Raw genomic sequence first — 25,360 nt, 5'->3', positions numbered from 1 at the left:
TCCCGAAGAGCAGTTTTGACATCTTATTGAAGATCCAAGAGTATTCTTCCCATTCTGTGCTTTTTCCCCTTAAGGACTCTTATGAAACTTTCCTAATCTTGATCTCCTGCCTGCCCAGATTTGCGGGGTGGGGGTGATGGCTGAGAAAGAGGGAGACAAAAGTAGAAGACATTGCAAAGGAGTGGTGTCTGACAACCTACTTCCTGCTCCCCACTCCAACCCCAAGCACAGACCACCAGAACCTCTGCCATCTCTGATGCTGTGAGTCAGGCCAAGGTCCAAGTCAACAAGGCCTTCCTGGACTCCCGAACCAGGTACGTGAGACACACATACACACACACACACACACACACACACACACACACACACACACACACTTCCCTTCACAGGCTTCCTGTTCATGACAAGCACATCTAGGCCAGCCCCGATGAGCCAGTGAGGCGAACAATGATAAAACTTGCCTTTCCATCCTCCCAGCCTTCCAAGTACATGACAAGTAGGAGCAATAGCCCACATTCCTAAAGTCCCCAGCCTGTGCATCACCTGGAAGAAGACATCTAATCTAACCCTAGAAGGACCTTTTTTTTTTTTTTTTTTTTTTTTTTTTTGAGACAGAGTCTTGCTCTGTCGCCCAGGCTAGAGTGCAGTGGTGAGATCTCGGCTCACTGCAAGCTCCACCTCCCAGGTTCACACCATTCTCCTGCCTCAGCCTCCCGAGTAGCTGGGACTACAGGTGCCCGCCACCTCGCCTGGCTAATTTTTTTGTATTTTTAGTAGAGATGGGGTTTCACTGTGTTAGCCAGGATGGTCTCGATCTCCTGACCTCATGATCTGCCCGCCTCGACTTCCCAAAGTGCTGGCATTACAGGCGTGAACCACCGCACCTGGCCTAGAAGGACTTTCTTCCACGTGGCCCAATATTTCCTTGGGTCATGCATTCCAGAGTCCCAGAAAGCCTCTCAGTAAAAGTTCTTCATTCATCCAACTGATATTGACTAATTGAGGCCAGGTCCACCAGAAGCCAAATCCGAGCCCTGCATTCAGATGCAGGTGACATATTACACAAGTGCTCACAGGGAAGCTGTGACGGGGTGAAGAAGCAGGAGAAGCAAAGGGGGAGGTTGGACAAATAAAGTGACTTCAGGTCTAGCCTCAGCCTGACCCTACAGGGAAACCTGGAGCAGAAGTTGCTCCTCAGAGCCTGTCCCATCTTGGAGCAAGGGAGCAGAGCCCTCATCTGCCCACGTCAGTCAGACATGGCTGCAGGCTTGCAGGTGGCTGAGAGGTGTTGCGGCACACCTGTGGAATTCCCTGGCACCCCCAACCAGGCCCCTCCAGTGGCTCAGAAGCAGGCGCCCAACAAGGTTACTGGAGTGAGCTTGCAGCAGATGCACCCGTGGCAGCAAGGGGAAGAGCCCAGGGCCCACAGAGCACCCATAGAGTCAACCACCCTCCAATCCTGTGCAGGGGCAACGTGGGCGCCTTCCCTCAGGAAACGCATACTCCAGGGAAAAGGCAGACATTGAGAAAAAAATGTAACCTTATTCTTTCCTCTCGCTGTCCCTTTGCACTGGACCTGGGCCACCACTCACTCCTCCTTGGCCCTTGAATGAACTCTCAAGCCTTCAGATAACTTTTTTGGTGACTTAGATGATAAAACATGCTCTGGACACTTCTAGTCCCCAGACCAGGATTATCTCAGGAATTAAAATGTCAGCATAAGAAGATAAAGCCCAGACCTGTTCTCTTCCTTCAGCTCAGAACTGCTTGAGGCCTCTGGCGGGAGAAGAGAGTGCAGTCTCCTTCTCCCTCTTTCTGGGGCTCCTCCTTCCCAGCCTGGGTTTCTGCTCCTTGGTTAAGCTGAGGGAAGGAGGAAAAAGGGGTGGTGAGTCTACATCCCCTGAACAGCTCAGTCCTCAAGGGGCCGGAAGCTCTCTCTCTGTCTCCCCTTGGGTACTTCCCTGGTTTCAGAGAGAGATTCTGCTGCCAACTCTGTGATCTGGAAAATTCTCTGGCCAGTGACTCCCAGCTCTAACCCTCTCTGCCTGGGAGAATTGGGCCCACTCCTTCACCCCTCCCCACCCTGTCTTGGGGCAGGTCCCTTTTAAGCAGCCTCCAGAATACTAGCAGCTTCGCCCTGCTGTTGGGGCCGTGCAGATTCCGGATTCTGCACGGGGCTGCCCTGCCCCTCTCTCTGTGCTGTCAGGACACTGCTTTTCAGGCAGGTGTCAAACCCCAGCCAGTACTCCAGGACACACAGTCAAGCTCTCCTCCTAAGACCTTTCTCTCTAGAATTAAACTGGCAAAGGAGGAGCCTCATGGTGGTGGGAGGGAAGTGACCAGTATTTCTGCAAATGTCTCCAAAGGAAAATTCTCTCTCCCTCCTCAAATTCATTCCCTTTATAGCCGCATGATGGGGGACAACATAAAAGCCACAAAACCGGGGTTCATACACCTCCTTTGCAAGTCCTGCACAGGCAAACCAGTGCCTTGCTTTGAAATGTGGAGGAGCCCTTCCCCGCTTGTTAGTCCTTGGACTCAGGGGCCTCACAGAGACAGAACGAGTCACATTTAAACATTCTGTTACCCAAGTATACACACAGTGCAGTGACTCACAATTTATAAGGAAAATGAAGGAAATAAACAGGGCAAGGGATACCACTCTAGGCACAGGGATCAGGGAAGCCTGTTGGAGAATGGTAAGGAGCCACCCAGGCAGAGGGCATGGGGGTGGCGTTCCAGGCACTGCAACAGCATAGGGTCTGAGGCAGGAAAGCCCGTGGGGTGCTCAGGAAAAGGAAGGCCAGTGGAGGCAGGAGGCAAGGAAGATCACGCATAAGGTGAGAGCAGAGGTGTGTTGCCCCAGGGCAAGCCATTAGAACACTTGAATCAGCAGTGACACGGTCTGATTTTTATGCTAAAAACATCACTCCAGCAGCCCTGTGGAGAACGAATGGGAAGAGGACAGGAGTGGAAGTAAGAGCTGTCTAGATGGGAGAGGATGACGGCTAGGACTGGGGTAGAGACTGTGGAGATGGCAAAGAGGTCCTTCCAAGACCTGCCTGCCCCCAACAGAGCCCAACCCCAGGGCAGAGCAGGAGGTGAGTCCCTGGTGAATCTGTGTCCAGGCAGGGGAAGCATGCAGAGCCCGGGGCGGGGCGGGAAAGGAAGGAACATCTGGAACCTTGGATGGGATCTTACAGGCTAAGCCCATGGGGGCCCAGAGGCCTGCCTGCCTTTGTTCATGGTGTGAGGCAGGGACTCTAATACCTTGCAGGAACCCCTTGTGGGACCCGGCTGATGGTAACAGTGATGCTCGCACGTGCGAGTGTGTGCTCTGTGCAGATACAGCTCTGGGGGCTCTACATTCATTCCTCCCCAAAATCCTAGGAAGTACTGAATCAAACTGTAGAAAACAGCTATTTTCAAGGTCAAAAATGATGAAACAGCATGGTTCAACCTAAGGTTACTATCATTATTTTCATTATACCAATAAGGAAACTGAGTACAAAGAGTGTAAGTAATTTGCCTCAAAGGCACACAACTGGAAAGTGGCAGTCAGGAGCCAATCCCAGTCAGTCTATCCCAAAGTCCATACATAAGTCTCTGATGGGAGAAAACTGTGATTCCCAGTTCATAAATGAGGGGAAGTCACTCAGAGGTCATATAATTAAGCCAATCCTGGTGGAACCCAGATCCACCCCTGTGTCCGATCAGCTCTAAGCCCACTTTAGGCTAGCAGGGTCCAAGATAACTTTCTAAGATGATGAAATGTCCTCTATCTGCACTGTCCAACAGAGTCATCACTAACCACACCTGGCTATTGAGCACTTGAGGTGTGTCTAGTGCTGCTGAGGAACTGAATTTTTAATTTTCATTTTAATAAGTTTCAATTTAAATAGCCACATGTGGTTAGTGGCTACTGTAGTGGACAGTGCAGCAGCCTGGGTTATGAGGCCATGTTGTACACACATCCCCTCCCACCCCTCCAGCGGCCCCCAGCCCCCTTCCTACAGGGTCCAGTCCATGATCCCCATCTCCCTCTACTGTAGGCTGAAGACCGCCATGAGCTCTGAGACTCCCACCAGCCGACAGCTCTCAGAGTACCTCAAGCATGCCAAAGGCCGGACGCGTACAGCCATCCGCAACGGACAGGTGTGGGAGGAGTCTTTAAAGAGACTGGGGCAGAAGGCGTCCTTGACCAATGTCACAGGTACAGAAAACTCACCAGCCCTCTGTGGCAGGAAGGGGTCATCTCCCCACAGGAGAGAGCAGAGGCCACCCAAAGCTGCACTTCCTGTTGAGAGCTATCTACTCAGAGAAACACTCCCGTCTCTCCCTTCTTAGACCAGTAGACGAGACTGGCAGAGCAAGGAGGGGCTGAGAGGACAGCCAGGGCAATGCTCTTTTTGCAGAGGAAGGAACTGAGACCTAGCAAGCTCACATTGCCAACTCCAAGTGAGGGGACATTGGTGCTCTTTGTATAACACTATCTGTAAGGCCTCTGCCCAAAGGAAGTGCTAAAGTCAATAAACATGGGTTCCTTGTCCTAAACCACAGTGTCACCACTTCCTCTAGTAGAAGGGATATTTAAGCCACTTGTGTCAGGGGAATTTACTGGGATAATGTCACAGGAGCTAAGATTTCCATCTTGTTCTGGGTAAGATGGCGCTATCAGTAAATGAACTTAACTGATGGCTTGGTCATGGCCTCCTCCATCCCCTCCATTCTCACCCCCAACCAAATGCCACAGCCCACAGAGGGTCATGAGGAAGAGGTTTGGTCCTGACATGAGGAAGAGGCTGCAGGTTCTCCCTGGGAAAACATCAAGTGAGGGGGAAAACCTAGCCTAGGAGTTGGGCAAATTCCAAAGCTCCAAAAAAAGGAAACTGGGACAGGGTAAGAAGTAGGAAGCACTTTGACCTCTGAAATCCAAAAGGTTCTGAGAGTTGAAATCCTGCCACCTTTCAGAGATGGCCCCCAAAGAAGCCCCCATGAGCCAGATTCCCTCACCTCCCTGTTCTTGCAGACGCCAGGGTGGATGAGGTATGCACATGAGGGTATGTGTTCTCCACTCTGTGCCCCCACTGAACCCTCTGATGCCTAAAGCCCCTCTACTCTGTCACTCCTCCCACAACCCCTGCCCCTCACTGAAAAATTACCTATCCCTTCCCAACATCTGTCCTCGCTATGTCCCTGCTCGCTTGGTACTTTAGATGTAAATGAAGCTTTAGAAGAAAGTGGTCTTATCACACTAACTCATGCTAACATATGCTTAACCTCCCAGGGGTATTTCCATTCTAAAAGAAAGATCTGTCAATTCAAATGAATCTGGACCTGGTATATCAGGAATTACTAGCAATTCTGGGAACATTACCAGTTACTCTGTGTGGCCTTGGGCAAGTCTCTTGAACACTGTAGTCTCATTTTCTTCCCTGTAAAATGGGAATAAAATTTATTACCTTAATGTGCTGTCAGATTAATTGAGAAACGCTTACTTACAACGGAATGCATTCCAAAACATGCAGGTTCACCTCTGGTCTCCATTTTCTGCCTCCCACGGGTGCCTGTGAATGGAAAAAGAACTCAGTCCCTTTGGAGTCCCTTCTGTTTCAGACCCCAGCCTGGACTTGACTTCGCTGTCTCTGGAGGTGGGCTGTGGTGCCCCTGCTCCCGTGGTGAGATGCGACCCGTGCAGCCCTTACCGCACCATTACCGGAGACTGCAACAACAGGTGGCAGGGCTTGGGGTGTGGGGACCGACAGTTCCAGCCACCCCGCCCCGCCCCTCCAAGACTTTTGCTCCTTGGGCACTCCAGGCAGATCTGCCACTGCCTTGCCCACCTGGGCTGGCGTTCCCACCTTCCCCACCTTCTCAAGATCGCGCACCTCCAGCCTTCTCCCGCTAGCCCACTGTGTGTCTCTGGAAGCGGCACCTTTCCCGGGGGCGGGGGAGCCCCGCGCCTTCAGGGGGTGGGCGCAGTTCAGAGACCGCACATTTGAGAGTCTCCCTTCTCTGCGTCCCCTCCGCCTCGAGCAGAGGCTCCTTCCCCCATGAGGTCCTGGGCTTATGAAGCCCCGGAGCCGGCCTGCAGAAGCTCAGCGAGGATTGTGCTGGTTTCAGGAGGAAGCCTGCGCTGGGCGCCGCCAACAGGGCTCTGGCGCGCTGGCTGCCCGCGGAGTACGAGGACGGGCTCTCCCTGCCCTTCGGCTGGACGCCGGGGAAGACGCGCAACGGCTTCCCTCTCCCGCTGGTGAGGGCAGGCCGGGCGGGGGTGAAGGATGGGAGTCAGAGGGGACGGGATGCTCGCAGGGAAAGGAGGAGGAGAAATCGGTGCGGGCAGCAGGGGTGCGCGATGGAGATCTGCACAGACCCCCATCTGCCGCTAGAGGGCAGCAGAGCTCGGAGCCCGGAGCTCAGCCACGTGGTGGTCACGTCCCGGTCGCCGCAGGCCAGATACCCTGGGGTCTCCCGGGCAGATGGCCTCCCTGCTCCATCCCGCTCGCGCTTACCCCAACCCTCGCTCCTGGAGTGCATCAGCTGTTGTTTGCCTGGAGGTCCTATTTGTTGGCCTTGTGGGAGCTGACAGCCCCTACCCAGAGCCCCTCTCTATTCCCGGACACCCGGCACCTCCGTAGCTCGTATTTCAGAGGCAGCCTGTCTTTGTTTTCCCTCTCTTAGTGGAAAGGGCACTGGCCTGGCAAGTCATCAAGTCATACGGATCTGGGTTCAATCCCATCCCTGTCTGTTTGTAGCAGCAGGACCTTGGAGAACTGACTTTACCTGTCCAGGATTCAATCTCCCCCTCTACAGAAGAGGCTAATGCCACTCACCTCACAAACTCCTTGTAGGGATTAAGTGTATTTGTAACATGGTAGGTAGTTAATGAGGTGTAGTTGCATCTGAATCCTCAAAGCACTTTTTCCTCTAATCTGCCCTCCCCTTCTGTCTCCATCTGTAGGCCCGGGAGGTATCTAACAAGATTGTTGGCTATCTGAACGAGGAGGGTGTTCTGGACCAAAACAGGTCCCTGTTCTTCATGCAGTGGGGTCAGATTGTAGATCACGACCTGGATTTTGCCCCTGACACCGAGCTGGGGAGTAGTGAGTACTCCAAAGCCCAGTGTGATGAGTACTGTATCCAGGGAGACAACTGCTTCCCCATCATGGTAAGGCCCTGCAGCTGGGCATCTCTGACTAGCTAGCCCCTTGCACACCCTGATGTAGCAGACATTCCCAGCTCATCAGCTAGGATCTCTGGATAGATCGTGGGTACTGATTTGGTAGTTTCCCAAGCCTCACTCATTCATTTATTCAGTAAACAGACATTGACCACCCCATACCAGGCAATGCACTAAATGCTGAGGATTCCAAAGGGAACAGGACACTGCTCCGGCTCTCAAGAACAAAGGGCCAGCGTGGGAATTGGACAAGTAAACTACTGATAGCAGAATGGGAACACTGGCGAAGGTTGTCTACATCCCCGACCTAGCAGCATTGGTAACACCTGGGAGCTTATCAGAAATGTAAAATCTCAGTTGGGAGAGGTGGCCTACGCCTGTAATCCCAGCACTTTGGGAGGCTGAGGTGGACAGATCACCTGAGGTCAAGAGTTTGAGACCAGCCTGGCCAACATGGTGAAACCCCGTCTCTACTAAAAATACAAAAATTAGCCTGGCGTGGTGGTACATGCCTGTAATCCCAGCTACTCATGAGGTTGAGGCAGGAGAACTGCTTGAAACTGGGAGGCAGAGGTTGCAGTGAGCCGAGATCCCGCCACTGCACTCCAGCCTGGGTGACAGAGAGAGACTCCATATCAAAACATAAAAAAGAAAAAGAAAAAAAAAAAGAGATGCAAAATCTCAAGTCTCACCCAAGATGTTAGGAAATAGATTCTACATTTTTACCAAGATCCCCAGAGATTCATTTTATGCATGTTAAAGTTTATGCTGCCGTACATCATTGTAGAGGATGACTTCAACTCCACTCAGAAGGACCTGAAACCTGGATGAATACGAGTGAGCAGCAGGGATTTGTAGGAATTTCTATCTGGAAGGGAGAGGAGCTTGCAGCAATGCATCTTTTCCTATTATTCGTGGGTGTTACAGTTGGAGAGTCATTTATTCACTCACAGAATAAATCGAGGCTATGTGCTGTGGTATAAAGAGCATAAACTGTGGAATGAAGCCAATGATCTGAATCCTACATCTTTCCCTTCCAGTGTGTAAGTTCTTAGGTAACTTACTTAACTTTTCTGAGCCCCAGTTTTCTCATCTATAAAATGGAACTGAATTGTCCACCTTACAGGGTTTTTTCGAGGACTGAGGTGAGTTAAAGTATGCATAATTCCTGGCACACAGTAAGCCCAAAATAAATACATGGCAGCTGTTGTTAGTAGTAATTATTAACAAATCTGTTCCCACCTCATGTCCTGCTTTCCTGTCCAGGGAGCTCAGGACTCCCTCCCCACCAAAAATTTGGAGTCCTCACTGTGAGGACTGAATGATTACCCTCAGCTCTTTCACACAACAGGATGTAATGAACTTCAGGATATTATGAGCCCAGGGTGAGTAATGTCAGCAAGAAGTGTCTGGGGTCAGTGTCCAGTACCAGGGTCCCAGGAAGGCACCATCAGCATCTTTGCATCCAGACTTGCCCTGGGGAGAGGTTGCCAGGGCCCAGCTGTTCCACCCGTGCCCAGTCACTTCTGCCCAATCTCTCTGCAGTTCCCACCCAATGACCCCAAGGCGAGGACTCAAGGGAAATGCATGCCTTTCTTCCGAGCTGGATTTGTCTGCCCCACTCCACCCTACAAGTCCCTGGCCCGAGAGCAGATCAATGCTCTGACTTCCTTCCTGGATGCCAGCTTTGTGTACAGCTCCGAGCCAAGCCTGGCCAGCCGCCTCCGCAACCTCAGCAGCCCCCTGGGCCTCATGGCTGTCAACCAGGAGGTCTCAGACCATGGGCTACCCTACCTACCCTATGACAGCAAGAAGCCAAGCCCCTGTGAGTTCATCAACACCACAGCCCGTGTGCCCTGCTTCCTGGCAGGTGAGTCTCTAGCCTGGGAACAGAAGGGCCCAAGGACAAGGGGATTATCCAGGGAAGCTTTACCACTGCCCCCTTCTTGTCATCTTTCTGAAAAATGCACACTGAGCCATCGCTGTCCCTAGCCAGGTCCCGGTCCAGGACTAGCAGAAAGGCCCAGATGAATAAAGAATTCAAGAACATGTATTCACTGTAAAACAACATCAGGAAGTCCAGAAAAGTAACAAAGAAAATAAATAGAAAGTACCAGGCCTGGTGGCTCATGCCTGTAATTCCAGCACTTTGGGAGGCCGAGGTGGGCAGATCATGAGGTCAGGAGATCGAGACCATGCTGGTTAACACGGTGAAACCCCATCTCTTCTAAAAATACAAAAAATTAGCCGGGCGTGGTGGCGGGTGCCTGTAGTCCCAGCTACTTGGAAGGCTGACGTAGAAGAATCACTTGAGCCCAGGAGGCGGAGCTTGCAGTGAACCGAGATCGCCCCACTGCACTCCAGCCTGGGCGACAGAGTGAGACTCCGTCTCAAAAAAAAAAAAAAAAAAAAAAAAGAAAACAAAAAAATTCACACAATCCCACTACCCACCAATAATCATCATTAACATTTTAATGCTTATTTTCCAGTGTTTTTCCTATCACAGATACAGTTCTACATTGTTTTACATAATTGGGTCCTACTATAAATAATGCTCCAAAACCTGACGTCTTCACTTAATCTACTTCATGCCATTAACTGTTCTTCTATGACATGGTTTTTAATGGCTGCCTAGCATTGCATGACACATATTACCATCATTCATTTTCTCAACCCTACTTGGGGGTTATTTCCAGTTTTTCTGTGTTTTGTTGCTGCTGTTTAGGTAAGGAATATCTTCACTGATAAATCTTTGTTCTCATTTTTGATACATTTATTAAGATAATTTCCCAGAAGAGGAAGTTCTAGATGAAGAGGAATGTATATTTTTAAAGCTTTTTATAACCTGGGCACAAAACCCCCACTCATACAGCCTGTGCATGACCAAAGCCCTGCCAATTCTGTTCATTCCAGGTGCCCTCCTGGTCCTCTCTGTTTCCGGCTTCTAGAGGCCATCTCACCCTCAAACATCCTCTCTCTTAGGACAAACCCCCTGGCCACCCTGACATTGCAGAAGGCCAGCTCATAGGCCAAGATACCTTTATAGATGTTTTGGATTTTGCGTTCACATATACTCCACACCAATCCAGACACAAAACTGAGTTCTTTTTTGTTCTTCATAAAAATATGCACTGACACCAAGAATTTGCAATTTTAAATAGACTTTCCTGGCCTGGTGCAGTGGCTCACACCTGTAATCCCAACACTTTGGGAGGCTTAGGTGGGAGGATTGCTTGAGACTACAAGTTCAAGACCAGCCTGGGCAATATAGCAAGACCCCTGTCTCTACAATAAATTTAAAAACTAGCAACACATCGTGGCACATGCCTGTAGTCCCAGCTATTCTGGAGGCTGAAGCAGGAGGATCACTTGAGCCCAGGAGGTTGAGGCTGCAGTTAGCCAAGATGATGCCATTGCACTCCAGCCTGGACAACAGAGCAAGACTGTCTAGATAGATAGATAGACAGATAGATAGATAGATAGATAGATAGATAGATAGATAGATAGATAGATAGATAGATAATGACAGATAGGTAGATAGATAGATAGATAATAGATAGATAGATAGATAGATAGATAGATAGATAGATAGATAATAGATAGACTCCCCTAAAGATTAGCGGGCACAGGGAGAAGTTCCTTATTCCCTTATGAGACACCTGGTCTTTGGCCATTTAACTGCTCCTCCATCCTTACTCCTCTCTCCCTCCCACTATAGACCCCCATCTCCAGATTATTCTCCCTTTATTACCCAGAGGAACTCAGCCCTACCCAAGCTCCTCACCTCAAACCTGCATTCCTAAAACCTTCAAAGTTGCTCTGTGAAGTAAAAAGCTCCTCATTCATTCGAAGCCCCCCTTCCTAGAAGGCAATTGGGTTATAATTAGCAAAATGTTACTGTGTAGTGTGTCACCACTAGCCTTTGTCACAGTCCTCATTCTCATGTTCATAGGTAAGAAGACTGAGGCTCAGAAGTGTTAAGTAACTTGTCCAAGGTCACACAGCTAAAAAGTGTGTATATAGAACTGAGAGTCAAACCTATGATTCAGCACCCCCTCCCCATCCCTCTCCACCTGACAGGAAGGAGAGCTTGTTGATGGGGGGGTCCTGTGGGGCACCATCATTTCTTTGTGCAGGTTACTGGGTCCTGGGGCTGTTAGGGAGAATCTGCCTTCCTGTCTTCTGGGCTTTCAGGAGATTCTCGAGCTTCAGAGCATATTCTGCTGGCCACGTCCCACACCCTCTTTCTCCGCGAGCATAACCGGCTGGCCAGGGAACTAAAGAGACTCAACCCTCAGTGGGATGGAGAGAAGCTCTACCAGGAAGCCCGGAAAATCCTGGGAGCCTTCGTGCAGGTAGGGAGGCCCAGGAGCACTGTCATCCCGACCCACCTGGCTCCCACTCCTGACTCTGCCCTCTGCTTACTGCTGCGCCTCCGGCTCCCTCTTCTGTTCCCACACCGTTTCCCCGGCCTCTCTGCTGCTTCTCTCCTGTTGTCTCATCCTTTGAAATCCCCCTCCTTTCATTTCTTCAGCTTCTCTGTCTCAAAATGAATCTCTGGATTGGGAGTGTTGGAAAGTCAATTGTGCGTTGGTCCCTTCAGTGTGCCTGCCCGGTGCCATCACTGGACTGTAGGCTCCTTCACTCCCGGGACTGCTACACCGCAGTGATTTGGGTTATTTTGATTTGATTGTCTTCCTTTTTAATTGTCTACATCTAAGCCCATCTCATGGGCATACTCAACAGATATTGTTGATTGGCTGATCAACTAACTAGAAGAGACAAAGTTGATGTGTTGATGTTAACCATGCATATATTTTTTAAACATTTTATTTTGAAATAATTATAGATTCTAACATATTGCAACAGGAGGGGGGTTTCAAAGGATGAGACAATAGGAGAGAAGCAGCAGAGAGGCCGGGGGAAACAGAGGTTTGGGAAGAGAAAAGGTAGCTGGAGGCGCAACAGCGAGCAGAGGGCAGAGCCAGGAGTGGGAGCCAGGTGGGCCCCGGTGGCAGGGCTTTTGGGCCTCCCTCCCTGCAGATGATTAGATTCTAAGAATTATACAGGAATCTTAAAAAATATACAAGGAGGTCCCATGCACCCCTCACCCGGTCTCCTCCAGTGCTAATGTCTTACATAACCAAGATACAGTGGCAAAACCAGGAAGTTAACATTCATATAAACCATAGAGCTTACTCAGATCTCACCAGTTATAAATGTAATCATCTCTGTGTGTGTGTGTCTGCACAGCTCTATGCAGTTTTATCACATATGTAGCTTCAAGTAACCACCACAATAAAGACTCTTAACTGTACTGTCCCCCCAAAACTCCCTCATGCTATCTCTTCATAGCCACATCCATCCTCACCCCTTTATCCGTAACCCCTGGCAACCACTGATCTGTTCTTCATCTCTATAATTATGTTATTTCACAGATGTTATATATATGGAATTATGCGACATGTGTCCATCTGAGATGGGCTTTTTTCATTAAGCACAGTATCTTTGAGGTTCATCCATGCTGTTGTGTATATCAGTAGTTCATTCCTTTTTGTTGCTGAGTAGTATTCCATGGTATGAATGAACTACAGTTTGTTTAACCATTCAACTTTTGAAGGGCATTTGGATAGTTTGCAGTTTGAGATTGTTATGAAAAAAGCTACTATAAACATTCAAACATAAGTTTCTACATGAAAATAAATGTTTATTTCTTTGAGATACATGCCTAAGAGTGCAATTGTTAGGTCACATGCTAAGTCCATTTTTAGGGTTTTTTAAAAATTGTTTAATGTTTTTAATTTTGTGGGTACATAGTAAGCGTCTATATGTATGGGGTACATTGCATGGTTTGATAAGGGCATACAATGTGAAATAAGCACTTCATGAAGAATGGGGTATCCCGCCGGGTGCGGTGGCTCATGCCTGTAATCCCAGCACTTTGGGAGGCCGAGGTGGGCAGATCATGAGGTCAAGAGATCGAGACCATCCTGGCCAACATGGTGAAACCTCATCTCTACTAAAATACAAAAATTAGCTGGGCGTGGTGGCACGTGCCTGTAGTCCCAGCTACTCAGGAAGCTGAGGCAGAAGAATCGCTTGAACCCAGGAGGTGGAGGTTGCAGTGAGCCAGGATCGCACCACTGCACTCCAGCCTGGGCAACAGAGTGAGACTCCATTTCAAAAAAAAAAAAAGAGTTATCCATCCTTCCAGGCATTTATACATTGAGTTGCAAACAATCCAGTTACACTCTTATTTTAAAATGTACAATTAAGTTATTCTTAACTATAGTCACACTGTTGTGCTATCAACTAGTAGGTCTTACTCTTTTATTTATTTATTTATTTTTAATTTTTTTTTTTTTTGAGACAGTCTTGCTCTGTCGCCCAGGCTTCCTTAGCCTCCTGAGTAGCTGGGGTTACAGGCGCCTGCCACAATGTCCTGCTGATTTTTGTATTTTTAGTAGAGATGGGGTTTCACCATGTTGGCCAGGCTGGTCTTGAACTCCTGACCTCAAGTGATCCACCCACCTCGGCCTCCCAAAGTGCTGGGATTACAGGCATGAGCCACAGCGCCCAGCCATCATTGTATTTTTTGGTACCCACTAATCATCTCCACCTCCACCCCCCACAGCCCCTCACTACCCTTGCCGGCCTCTAGTAACCATCTTCTACTTTCTATGTCCATGAGTTTAATTGTTTTGATATTTAAATCCCACAAATAAGTGAGAACATGCCATGTTTGTCTTTCTGTGCCTGGCATATTTCACATAACATAATGATTTCCACTTCCATCCATGTTGTTGCAATTGACTAGATTTCATTCTTTTTTATGGCTGAATAGTACACTATTGTGTATATGTATCATATTTTCTTTATCCATTCATCTGTTGATGGACACGAGTTGCTTTCAAATCTTAGCTATTGTAAATAGTGCTGTAACAAACATAAGAGTGCGGATATCGCTTTGATATGCTGATTTTATTTCTTTTGGGTATACACCCAGTAGTGAGATTGCTGGATCATATGGCAGCTCAATTTTTAGTTTTCTGAGGAATCTCCAAACTGTTCTCCATAGTGGTTGTACTAATTTACATTCCTGCCAACAGTGTACAAGGATTCCCTGTTCTCCACATTCTTGCCAGCATTTGTTATTGCCTGTCTTCTTTATATAAGTTATTTTAACTGGGGTGACATAATATCTCATTGTAGTTTTGATTTGCATTTCTCTGATGATCAGTGATGTTGAGCATCTTTTCATATGCCTGTTTGCCATTTGTATGTTTTCTTTTGAGAAATGTCTATTCAAATCTTTTCCTATCTTTTGATTGGATTATTAGATTTTTTTTCCTATAGAGTTGTTTGAGCTTCTTATATATTCTGGTTATTAATCCCTTGTCAGAAGGGTAGTTTGCAAATATCAATATTTTCTCCCATTCCATTGTCTCTTCACTTTGTTGATTGTATCCTTTGTTGTGCGGCAGCTTTTTAACTTGGTGTGATCCCATTTGTCCATTTTTGCTTTGGTGGCCTATGCTTGTGGAATAGTGCTCAAGAAATTTTTGCCTAGACCAATGTCCTGGAGACTTTCCCCAATGTTTTCTTGTAGTAGTTTCACAGTTTGAGGTCTTAGATTTGTCTTTAATCCATTTTGATTTGATTTTTATATATGGGTAAAAGATAGGGATCTAGTTTTATTCTCCCACATGTGAATATCCAGTTTTCCCAGGACCATTTATTGAAAAGGCTGTCTTTTCCCCAGTATATGTTCTTGGCATCTTTGTTGAAAGTGAGTTCACCATAGGTGTGTGGATTTGTTTCTGGGTTCTCTATTCTGTTACATTGGTCTCTGTGTCTGTTTCTATGCCAGTACCATGCTGTTTTGGTTACTATAGCTCTGTAGTATAACTTGAAGTCAGGTAATGTGATTCCTCCAGTTTTGTCCTTTTTGCTTAGCATAGCTTTGGCTACTCTGAGTCTTCTACTTTTAATTTTAAAAGGAACTGCCAAACCATTTTTTAGAGTGGCTGTACCATTTTACATTCCTATCAGCAATGTATGCATGATCCAATTTCTTAGCGTCCTGGTGGTGTCATCACCATTTTTTGTTTTATCCTTTCTGATAGGTGTGTAGTAATAGCTCATTGTTTTAATTTGCATTTCTCTAATGGCTAGTAATGTTGAACATCTTTTCCTGTGCTCATTTGCCACTTCTGTATCCTCTTCAATAAAATACTTGTTCATATATTTTGGCTATTTTCAAACTGGACTATTTGAATTGTAATGTTGAGTTTTGAGAGTTCTTTATGTATTCTAGACACAAGTCCTTTGTCAGATATGTGATTTGCAGAGATTTTCTCCCAGTCTATAATTTGGTGGGCTTTTTGTTTTATCCTCTTAAGAAGGTCTTTTGTAGAGCAAAACCTTTTAATTTTAATGAAGTCCTTTTAACCAAATTTTCCTTTCCTGGATTGTGCATGCGGTGTCAAGTCTCAGGACTTTTCTCCTAGTCCTAGGTCCCAAAGACTTTCTCCTGCTTTTTCCTTCTAGAAGTTTTATAGTTTTATGCTTTACATTTAAGTCTATGATCCATTTTGGGTAAATTTTTTGCATAAAGTGTGAGGTTTAGGTCAAGATGCTTTTTTTATTTTTTCTGGCCTATGGATGTCAGATTGCTCCAGCACCACTTATTGAAAGGCTATTGTTTCTCCATTGAATTGCTTTTGTTTCTTTGGCAAAAATTATTTGGGCATATTTACATGGATCTATTTCTGGGTTGTCTATTCTCTTCCACTGGTTTGCACGTATGTCTGTTCCTCTACCAATACCACAGTGCTCAATTACTGTAGCTATCCAGTCAGCCTTAAAACACTTTATTCTTCTTTTTCAAAATTGTTTTGGATATTCTAGGATCTTTCCCTTTCCATACATATTATTAAGTAAGTTTGTGTATGTCTACCAAAAAACCTTACTGAAATTTTGATAGGAATTGCATTAAAACTATATATAAATTTAGGGAGAGTTGACATCTTTACAATGTTGAGTTTTCCAATCCATAAACTCAGTATGTCTCCCCAATCTTTAGATTTTTTTATTTCTTTAATCAATATTTTGTAGTTTTATCACACAGATTCTGTACATGTTTTGTTAGATTTATACCTCAGCATTTCATTTTCGTTTTGTTTTGTTTTGAGACAGAATCTCGCTCTGTCACCAGGCTGGAGTGCAGTGACGCGATCTCGGCTCACTGCAACCTCCCAGGGTCAAGTGATTCTCCTGCTTCAGTCTCCTGAGTAGCTGGGATTACAGCCGCCTGTCACCAAGCCCAGCTAATTTCTGTATTTTTAGTAGAGATGGGGTTTCACCATCTCTGAGGCCAGGATGGTCTCAATCTCGACCTCATGATCCGCCCACCTCAGCCTCCCCAAGTGCTGAGATTACAGGCGTGAGCCACCGCACCCAGTCCAGTATTTCATTTTCTTTGGAGGAATTATAAATGGTATTACAGCTTTATTGCAGTTTCTACTTATTTTATCAGTGTATGAAAATATAATTTATTTTTTTTATGTGTTGATTTTGTATCCTGTGACCTTGCTAAACTCAATTAGTTCTAGGCATTCTGCTAGAGATTGCTTGCATTTTCTACACAGGTAATCATGTAATATGCCAATAAAGACAGTTGTATTTCTTATTTTCTAATCTATATGATTTTTCTTCCTTTTTCTTGCCTTATTACGTGTCAATTCCTAGAACTTCCTAGTGGCTCAAACTTCCAATAATATATTAAATGCACATAGTAAGAAAGCAGGCATCCTTGTCTTCCCAATCAAGAAAGTATTCAATCTTTCACCATTAAGTATAATATTAGTTATAAATGTTTTGTAGTTGCCCTTTATGAGATTGAGGAAGTTCTGCTCCATTCCTAGTGTACTGAGAGTTTTTATCATGAATAGATGTTGAACTTTATCAGATGGTTTTTCTGCATCAATTGATAGGATCATATGATTTTTATCCTTTAGACTATTCTGCTTGCTTTGGATTTATTTTGCTCTTCTTTTTTGAGTTTCTTGAAGTAGAAACTTAGATGACTGATTTGCAATCTTTTCTATTTTCTAATGTATTTAGTGCTATAACGTTCCCTCTTAGCACTGAGTTGACTGCCTCCCACAAATTTTGATATATTGCGTTTTCATTTTCATTTGTATGTATTTTTTAAATTTCCTTTCAGACTTCATCTTTAACCTATGTATAATTTAGAAGTGTGTTATTTAATTTCCAAGTGTTTGTAGATTTTCTTGTTGCCTTCCTGTTATTGATTTCTAGTTTGATTCCATCATGATCAGAAACTATACTCTGTATGATTTCAATTATTTTAAATTTGTTAAGATTTGTTTTATAAAACCCTGCTGTGGACTATCTTGATGACTATTCTATGAGTTCTTAAAAATAATGTGTATCTTGCTGTTGTTGAATGCAATGTTCTGTAAATGTCGATTGGATCTGTTGGTTGATGGTGCTATTCAGTTCTGTACTCCAGCTAATTTTCTGTCTAGTAATTCTCCCATTTACTAAGAGTCAGGTGTTGAAATCCCTCGCTATAAATGAGAATTTGCCTATTTCTTCTTCCAGTCCTGTCAGGTTTTGCTTCATGTATTTTAAAGCTTTAAAGCTCTGTTGTTTGATCCGTATCATTTAGGATTGCTTCATCTTCTTGATGGATAGATCCTTTTCTCATTATGTAATTTCCACTTTTGTCCTCTGAAGTCAATTTTATCTGATATTAATATAGTCACCCCTGCTTTTAAAAATGGATGTCTCCATGATCTTTCTTATTCCGTCAATTTCAACCTACCTATGTCATTATGTTTGAAGTGAGTTTCTTTTAGACAGCATATTGTTGGGTCACTTAAAAAAAAAAGGAAAAGAAATATACTCTCCCAATCTCTGACCTTTAGTAATCATTACTTTTAAATTATCTTTAAAGTAATTATTAACATGTTAGGTATTAAATTTCCCATATCTCTCATTTTATTATTTGTTTTCTGTTTGTTCCTTCTGTTTCTTGTTCCTCTAATATTGCTTTTCTTGCCTTCCTGTGGGTTAATTGAACATTTTTTAAAGGTCCAGTTGATCACATATTGCTTTGTATAATTTTCTTAGTGGTTGTTCTCAGGATAGATAGGTAGACAGATATAGAAATAAAGATAGAGATAGAGATATGGATTTACGACGTATCAACCTATTGGTGTCGTGCTTTATCATTTCAAGTGACATGTAGAAAACCTACTTCCATTTGGTCCCTTCACCTTCCCCACTTTTGAAATATAATTGTCTGAAGCATTTCTTCTACGTACATTTTATACCACATCAGATGGTGCGTCAACCATAAAATATAATGAAAAAAAAATCATGAGGTGGAAAAGAGTTTATGTTTACTTCTATTTTTACCCATTACATTGTTCTTCTTTCCTTTCTGAGGGTCCTTTCCTTCTTCTGTTACCGTTCTTCGTGTTTAGAGAGTTTTCTTTAGCCATTGTTTAAGGATAGGTCTGTGTGCAGCAAATTCTCTGAGTCTTCCTTTGTGTGAGAACGTCTTTATTTCCTCTTTATTCCTGAAGAATCATTTCACCAGCTATTGGATTCAGGGTTGACAGATTTTGCCTTTCAGCACATGAAAAATGTGGCACCACTTCCTCTGGCTTCCATGGTTTCAGATGAGAACTTCACTGATATTTGTTTTTTTGTTTTGTTTTGTTTTGTTTTTGTTTCTTTGAGACGGAGTCTCACTCTGTCACCCAGGCTGGAGTGCGGTGGTGACATCTCAGCTCACTGCAACCTCCGCCTCCCGGGCTCAAGCGATTCTCTTGCGTCAGCCTCCCGCATAGCTGGGATTACAGATGCACACCACCACACCTGGATAATTCTTTTTGTATTTTTAGTAGAGACAGGATTTTGCCATGTTGGCAAGGCTGGTCTCAAACTCCTGACCTCAGGTGATCCACCCAACTCGGCCTCCCAAAGTGCTGGGATTGCAGGCGTGAGTCACTGCGCCCAGCCATTTACCATTATTTGAATTGGTGTTTCTTTATAGGTACTGTGTCATTTCTCTTTGACTATTTTAATACTTTATGTTTAGTTTTCAGAAATTTAATTATATGCCTTGGAGTGAATTTCACTATGTTTATCCTGTTTGGGATTCATTCATCTTCTTGAATCTGTAAATGTGTGCCTCTCACCAATTTTGAGAAATTTTCAGGCATTATTTATTCAAATGCTTTTTCAGTTTCACCCCCTTTCTCCTCTATTTCTGGGACTCCATTGATAAGAATGCCAGATCTTTTGTTACGGTCTCACAGAACCCGGAGGCTCTGGTTTGTTTGAGCAATTTTTAAAGTCTATTTTCTTTCTGTTGTTCAGATTGAGTAAATTCTGTTGATCTGTCTCCAATTCTATCCTCTGTCATTCCCACTCTGTTACTGAGTCTATTCAAGCTTTTTAAAAATTTCAGTTAGTGTATTTTCAGTTCTGTAATTTTGATTTGTTTCTTTTTTATAATTTCTATTTCTTTGCTGTGATATTGTATTTGTTTCAGGATAATCTGTAATTAATTATTGAAGCATTTTTATAATGGCTGCCTTTAAATTTTTTATTAGATAATTATAGCATGTGATTCATGTCAGCCTTGGCATCAGTTGATTGTCCTTTTTACTCAAAACGTGGCATTTCTGGTTCTTGGTATTATGAGTGATTTTCATTTGTATCTTAGACATTTTGGTTACTATATTAGGAGACCCTTGATCCTATTTAAATTTTCTATTTTAGGCCAGGCACAGTGGCTCACACCTGTCATTCCAGCACTTTGGGAGGCCCAGGCGGGTGGATCACCTGAGGTCGGGAGTTCAAGACCAGCTTGGCTAACATGGTGAAATCCCGTCTCTACTAAAAATACAAAAATTAGCAGGGCTTGGTGGCATGCAGCTGTAGTCTCAGCTAGTTGGGGGTGCTGAGGCAAGATCACTTAAACATGGGAGGTCAAGGCTACAGTGAGCCAAGATGGCACCACTGCATTCCAGCCTGGGTGACAAAGTGAGACCCTGTCAAAAAAAAAAAAAAGAAAGAAAGAAAAAAGCACTTCTATTTTAGCACATAGTTACCCTGTTTAGATTTAGCATGTAGGTTCTGGACTGCTTTTGTGGGCTTTAGGTCCACCAAACCTTAGTTTCCTAAGCCTTGCAATGCTATTCTTGTCTACTTCACTCTTTTGGTGTTTGGGGGCTTCCCACTCAATCCCTGCTGGTGCTGTCTGCAAGGCAGGAAAGTACTTCCCTGACTGCCTGCTGTTGCTGAGCAACCTTCTAGGGGAACAGGAACTACTGCACCTGAGCTCCTTATGGCACTGGGTTAAGAGCAAAGAGACACAGGGCTTCACTGTGAAAGCTAGACAGAAACGTGGAAAACGTGAAGTGAAAAAGCAGAATGCACAGGTATGCATTCTGTAGGATTGTAACTATGTAAAAGTGGGTAACATATAGGCAAAGACTACAAGAATAAAAATTAATATAATTATTAGGTTATGCGGAGGCATTTTTCTTTTCCGAAGATTTTTTATTTGTGTTAGTTCATTGTGTTTTTATGTAAAAGAAAACCAGAAACCAGTCTTTCCATTCTGCTGTATTTCTTTCAGAACTGGAGACTGGATGAACTTTCCTCAGTTGCCCCTGAATCATTCCTGTGGTTTATCATTCCTTTTGCCCTGACATTGTTACATTAAAGTGACACACAAAGACTGTCACTTTAGCATCAAGGTCATAAACTTAGTGCAAAGATGACAAAGAGAGTATGTTTCATATGCCAAATTTAAATGACTGATTAGTAGAGCCTATGCTGAGACAAATCGTAAGAGATCAACAGAAAAAATGTCATGATTGATTAGCAATGTCTACTATGGTCATAGGAATGGGAACTGGGCACATATGCTATCCATTTGCCATCCTTGATTTTCAACAGCTCATCACTCTTGGCTGCAGCTCTTTCACAGCTCCCTCTGCAGAGGTTTCAGCCTTCTTACACCATTTCCTCTTGATTTTATTCTCCCTCCAGATTATCACCTTTAGGGACTACCTACCCATTTTGCTAGGTGACCACATGCAGAAGTGGATACCCCCATATCAAGGCTACAATGAATCTGTGGATCCCAGAATTTCCAATGTCTTCACCTTCGCCTTCCGCTTTGGCCATTTGGAGGTCCCCTCTTCTGTGTTCCGCCTGGATGAGAATTATCAGCCATGGGGGCCAGAACCAGAACTCCCTCTCCACACCCTCTTCTTCAACACTTGGAGGATGGTCAAAGATGGTATGCCCTTTCAGGGAAGTGCTGTCACCTTGGTCTCCCACTATGCAGTTTATTGTAGGGAAACTTCTCTTGGAAGTCAGATTCCAAGCACTTTTACATGACCTTGGGCGAGTGAATTCACCTCACTGAGCCTCAGTTTCCTCATTTATAAAATGGGGACAATAATAGCACCCATCCACAAGGCTATGCAAAACATTAAATGAGATATACATGTGGAGCACCCTACAATGGTTCCTGGCACACAGGAGGTGACCAATAAGTATTAGTTATTCTTTCTTTCCTCTTGGCTTCTAAGGTGACTGGGATTTCCCTACTTCCTTCCCCTGCCGTAGGCTTCTCTGACTCCTACAGAAAGAGTTCATGGATTTGGTAAATACATTGCTCTTTTATCTCCTCTAGAGTTTTTTACTTCATAGAGGTGCCAGAGGTTGGACCCAACTTTCCTTTATCCCTAGGCTATGTTGTGTTGAAATTAACTTTACTTAAAGCCTAACAAGTCAAGGCCATTTCCTTGAGATTTATGCAGCCTTTTCCCATTATGCAATGTTCCTCAGCAGAACATATGGAAGAAAAAGCTGACTCCATGAACTAGAGCTTTAAAAATATCTTTTTTTTTTTTTTTTTTTTTTTTTTTTTTTTGAGACAGGGTCTCATTCTGTCATCCAGGCTGGAGTGCAATGGCACAATCTCGGCTCACTGCAGCCTTGAACTCCTGGGCTCACGTGATCCTCCTCCCTCAGCCTCCCTTGTAGCTGGGACTACAAGTCACACACCCTCATACCCGGCCAATTTTTTTGCCTTCTTTTTAGAGACAGGGTTTTGCCATGTTGTCCAGGCTGATCCCAAACTCCTGGGCTCAAGCAATCTTCCCACCTTGGCCTCCCAAAGTGTTGGGATTGCAGGCATGAGCCACCATGCATGGCCAAAACATATCTCAATGTTTATAGTCATGCCATCATCGCATGAATGCCCCTTTCTGCCCACCCCCAGAGTAGAAAATCTGGATGCCCCTGTCTCCCTGAGCATACCCTTCAGGCTGCACTGTGCTCTTCTCTCCCTCCTTCCAGCCTGGGATGTCCAGCTGACCCGCATTCAACCAAGAGAAAATGTCTGGTGGAGGCACAGGCAAGCCATGGATGATGTTCCCACCCTACCCCCATCCTAAGCATGGCTTCTGGGTCTCCCTTGACAGGTGGAATTGATCCTCTGGTGCGGGGCCTGCTGGCCAAGAAATCCAAGCTGATGAAACAGAATAAAATGATGACTGGAGAGCTGCGCAACAAGCTTTTCCAGCCAACTCACAGGATCCATGGCTTTGACCTGGCTGCCATCAACACACAGCGTTGCCGGGACCATGGGCAACCTGGTGAGTGGGTCTGAAGTCTGGCCTGCGCCGGGGAAATTTTAGCTAACTTCCTAGGGCTCCTGGAGACTCTCTTCTATAACCCTGAGGATCTGATCATCAGATCAATTCTGAAACAAAAGTCAGGCCAGTTTTTTTGTTTGGTTTTTTTTTGTTGTTTTTTTTTTTAGACAGGGTCTTGCTCTGTTGCCCAGGCTAGAGTACAGTGGTGCGATCATAGCTCACAGTAGCCTCAAACTCCTAGCTTCAAGTAATCCTCCTGCTTAAGACTACCAAGTAGGTGGGACTACAGGTGTGCCACATGCCCAGCCTTTTTTTTTTTTTTTAATATAGACATAGTCTTGCTATTTTGCCCAGGCTGGTCTCGAACTCCTGGCCTCAAACAATCTCCCACCTTGGCCTCCCAAAGCACTGAAATTACAGGTGCAAGCCACCATGTCCAGCCCCAGGCCATTTCTAAAACCCACTTTGTTTCTCTATGAAGCAGAATCTTCCATTTCCCCTAATGCAGAGAAAAGAGGATATATCTGGTACTATCTTGGCATTCCTTAAATGAAAAAGAGATCACCAACTAACTTTAAAAACAGTTTAAAAGCCCTAAAAACATTAAGAAAACAGTAGAGAGAAACCAGTGACTATTGGACCTTTCTTTTGTCCCCATGAAAGGCAATTTAATTAAGAACCAGACTGCCTGAGTTCAAATCCCACCTATGTCATTTACTAGTTACAGGACTTTGGGCAAATTAGTTAACATTTCTGTTCTTCAGTTACATATTTGCACAGTGCTTAGAATGGTGCCTGGACTCATAGTAAGTACCACATAGGTTTCACGATTACTTAGTGGTTACATAGGACTTAACCAACTAGCCCCTTCAAGATTGAAGTGCAAATAAAAAACAATGGATTGCCTCCTTCCCCATCCCAAAGGCTATAAGACCAGACTTTCCAGGGCTGATAGAGCTGGAGTGGACATGGCTCCAAAGGGGGCTGTGAACAGGAAGTCCCTGGGATGAGACAGCCTCAGCCTCTCCAACCTAGGGTACAATTCCTGGAGAGCCTTCTGCGACCTCTCACAGCCGCAGACACTAGAGGAGTTGAACACAGTGCTGAAGAACAAGATGCTGGCCAAGAAGTTACTGGGTCTCTACGGGACCCCTGACAACATCGACATCTGGATAGGGGCCATTGCTGAGCCGCTGGTGGAAAGGGGTCGGGTGGGGCCTCTCCTGGCCTGCCTCTTGGGCAAGCAGTTCCAGCAGATCCGCGATGGAGACAGGCAAGTGCGTCCTCAGCCAGGGAGGGAAGGGCAGGTCCCTTCTCCAAGAGGGGTATCCCAATGTCCTGCATGAGCACTGATTCCAGATCTCAGCGTGAGTAGGGCTTTTCATGGTTCCTGTGACCCTTTCCTTCCCCTGTGACAGGGTGGGGAGGGGCCAGCGGCCAGACTGTGGAGCGACTCTACTTCTATCTCTGCAGGTTCTGGTGGGAAAACCCTGGGGTCTTCACGAAGGAGCAGAAGGACTCTTTATGGAAAATGTCCTTCTCACGCCTTGTCTGTGACAACACCCGCATCACCAAGGTCCCACGGGACCCATTCCGGGCCAACAGCTACCCCTATGACTTCGTGGATTGCTCAGCCATTGACAAGCTGGACCTGTCACCCTGGGCCTCAGTGAAGAATTAGGGGCCTGGGCTCCAATACAGCCTGCGCTGCACAGGAAAGTTTCCTGTGGTCCACACGGTCATTTCAAGCAAGTTCAATGATCTGGTCCCTTAGAGCTCCACACCCAAGTCCCAGCCCTTCTTTGCAGCTGGGCTTCTCTACACCCCTGGGTGAACAGCTTGCTCAGGCCCCAGGGTGGCTGCCTCAGCCCGCCCAGCTCTTATACTCAGCTCCTGCGGCTTCTCCTTTCTGTCAAGACTTAGCCCCTCTGAGGTGCGCTTCTGCTCCAGCTTGCTGGATGTTACCTGTCCTCTTCCCTCCACAAGTCTTGGCCCTTGACCTTTATCTTTCCTCCTGTCCTCTCACCTAGATTGTAAGCTCCCTAGTCCAGGATGTCAGCCTGCCTCCGAGGGTTCCCCGTGGCACCTAGCACGGTGCACAGCACATTAGAAGTGCTCAAAAACACCTGATGACTGACTAAAGATGCAAAGCGGACTTTGGAATCACTGCCAAATAAGTAACTAGATGTTTATAGGCCATACACGTCTTACCACTGAGATGGTGCGTGTATGGGTCTTGGGGTAAGAGGGGATGGTTTGGTGGGATTTCTAAGAGCTCTCAAAGAAAGGGGAGGGGCAGGGGGCTCCTGGGGAAAAGAAGCACTGGCTGTGGAGTAGCAAGAGAGAGGGCGTGGGGGGGATGGTAGGTGGCGGTGCCAAGGGATAAAACAGGAAGGAAAACCAAGCCTGGGTCCCCCACAGCTGAAGCTAATATCACTTCCAGTGGCCCTTCTGAGAAATA

General features: G+C 45.6%; 1 protein-coding gene across 5 annotated transcripts in view; it reads left to right on the top strand.

The window, feature by feature from the left end:
- Positions 1-25,114, top strand: part of LPO (lactoperoxidase) — a 30,296-nt gene extending 5,182 nt beyond the window's left edge. For 2 of the 5 annotated variants that reach the window (XM_077970959.1, XM_028836299.2), the window contains exons 3-13: positions 227-314; positions 4,053-4,213; positions 5,617-5,734; positions 6,124-6,253; positions 6,962-7,168; positions 8,726-9,050; positions 11,375-11,535; positions 21,281-21,533; positions 22,726-22,899; positions 23,935-24,172; positions 24,373-25,114. In XM_077970959.1, the coding sequence (XP_077827085.1) occupies positions 227-314; positions 4,053-4,213; positions 5,617-5,734; positions 6,124-6,253; positions 6,962-7,168; positions 8,726-9,050; positions 11,375-11,535; positions 21,281-21,533; positions 22,726-22,899; positions 23,935-24,172; positions 24,373-24,580 (2,063 nt within the window). In that variant the 3' untranslated portion in view covers positions 24,581-25,114. Of the gene's footprint in view, positions 1-226; positions 315-4,052; positions 4,214-5,528; positions 5,735-6,123; positions 6,254-6,961; positions 7,169-8,725; positions 9,051-11,374; positions 11,536-21,280; positions 21,534-22,725; positions 22,900-23,934; positions 24,173-24,372 lie in introns of those variants that run through there. The other 3 variants (XM_077970958.1, XM_077970962.1, XM_077970961.1) reach the window with 3 other exon arrangements.
- The last annotated feature ends 246 nt before the right edge of the window (positions 25,115-25,360 follow it).

Source organism: Macaca mulatta, chromosome 16 (genome assembly GCF_049350105.2).
Source record: "Macaca mulatta isolate MMU2019108-1 chromosome 16, T2T-MMU8v2.0, whole genome shotgun sequence".
NCBI lineage: Eukaryota > Metazoa > Chordata > Mammalia > Primates > Cercopithecidae > Macaca > Macaca mulatta.
The sequence above is the reverse complement of the archived record's forward strand: the minus strand, read 5'-3'. Positions and strand labels throughout refer to the sequence as shown.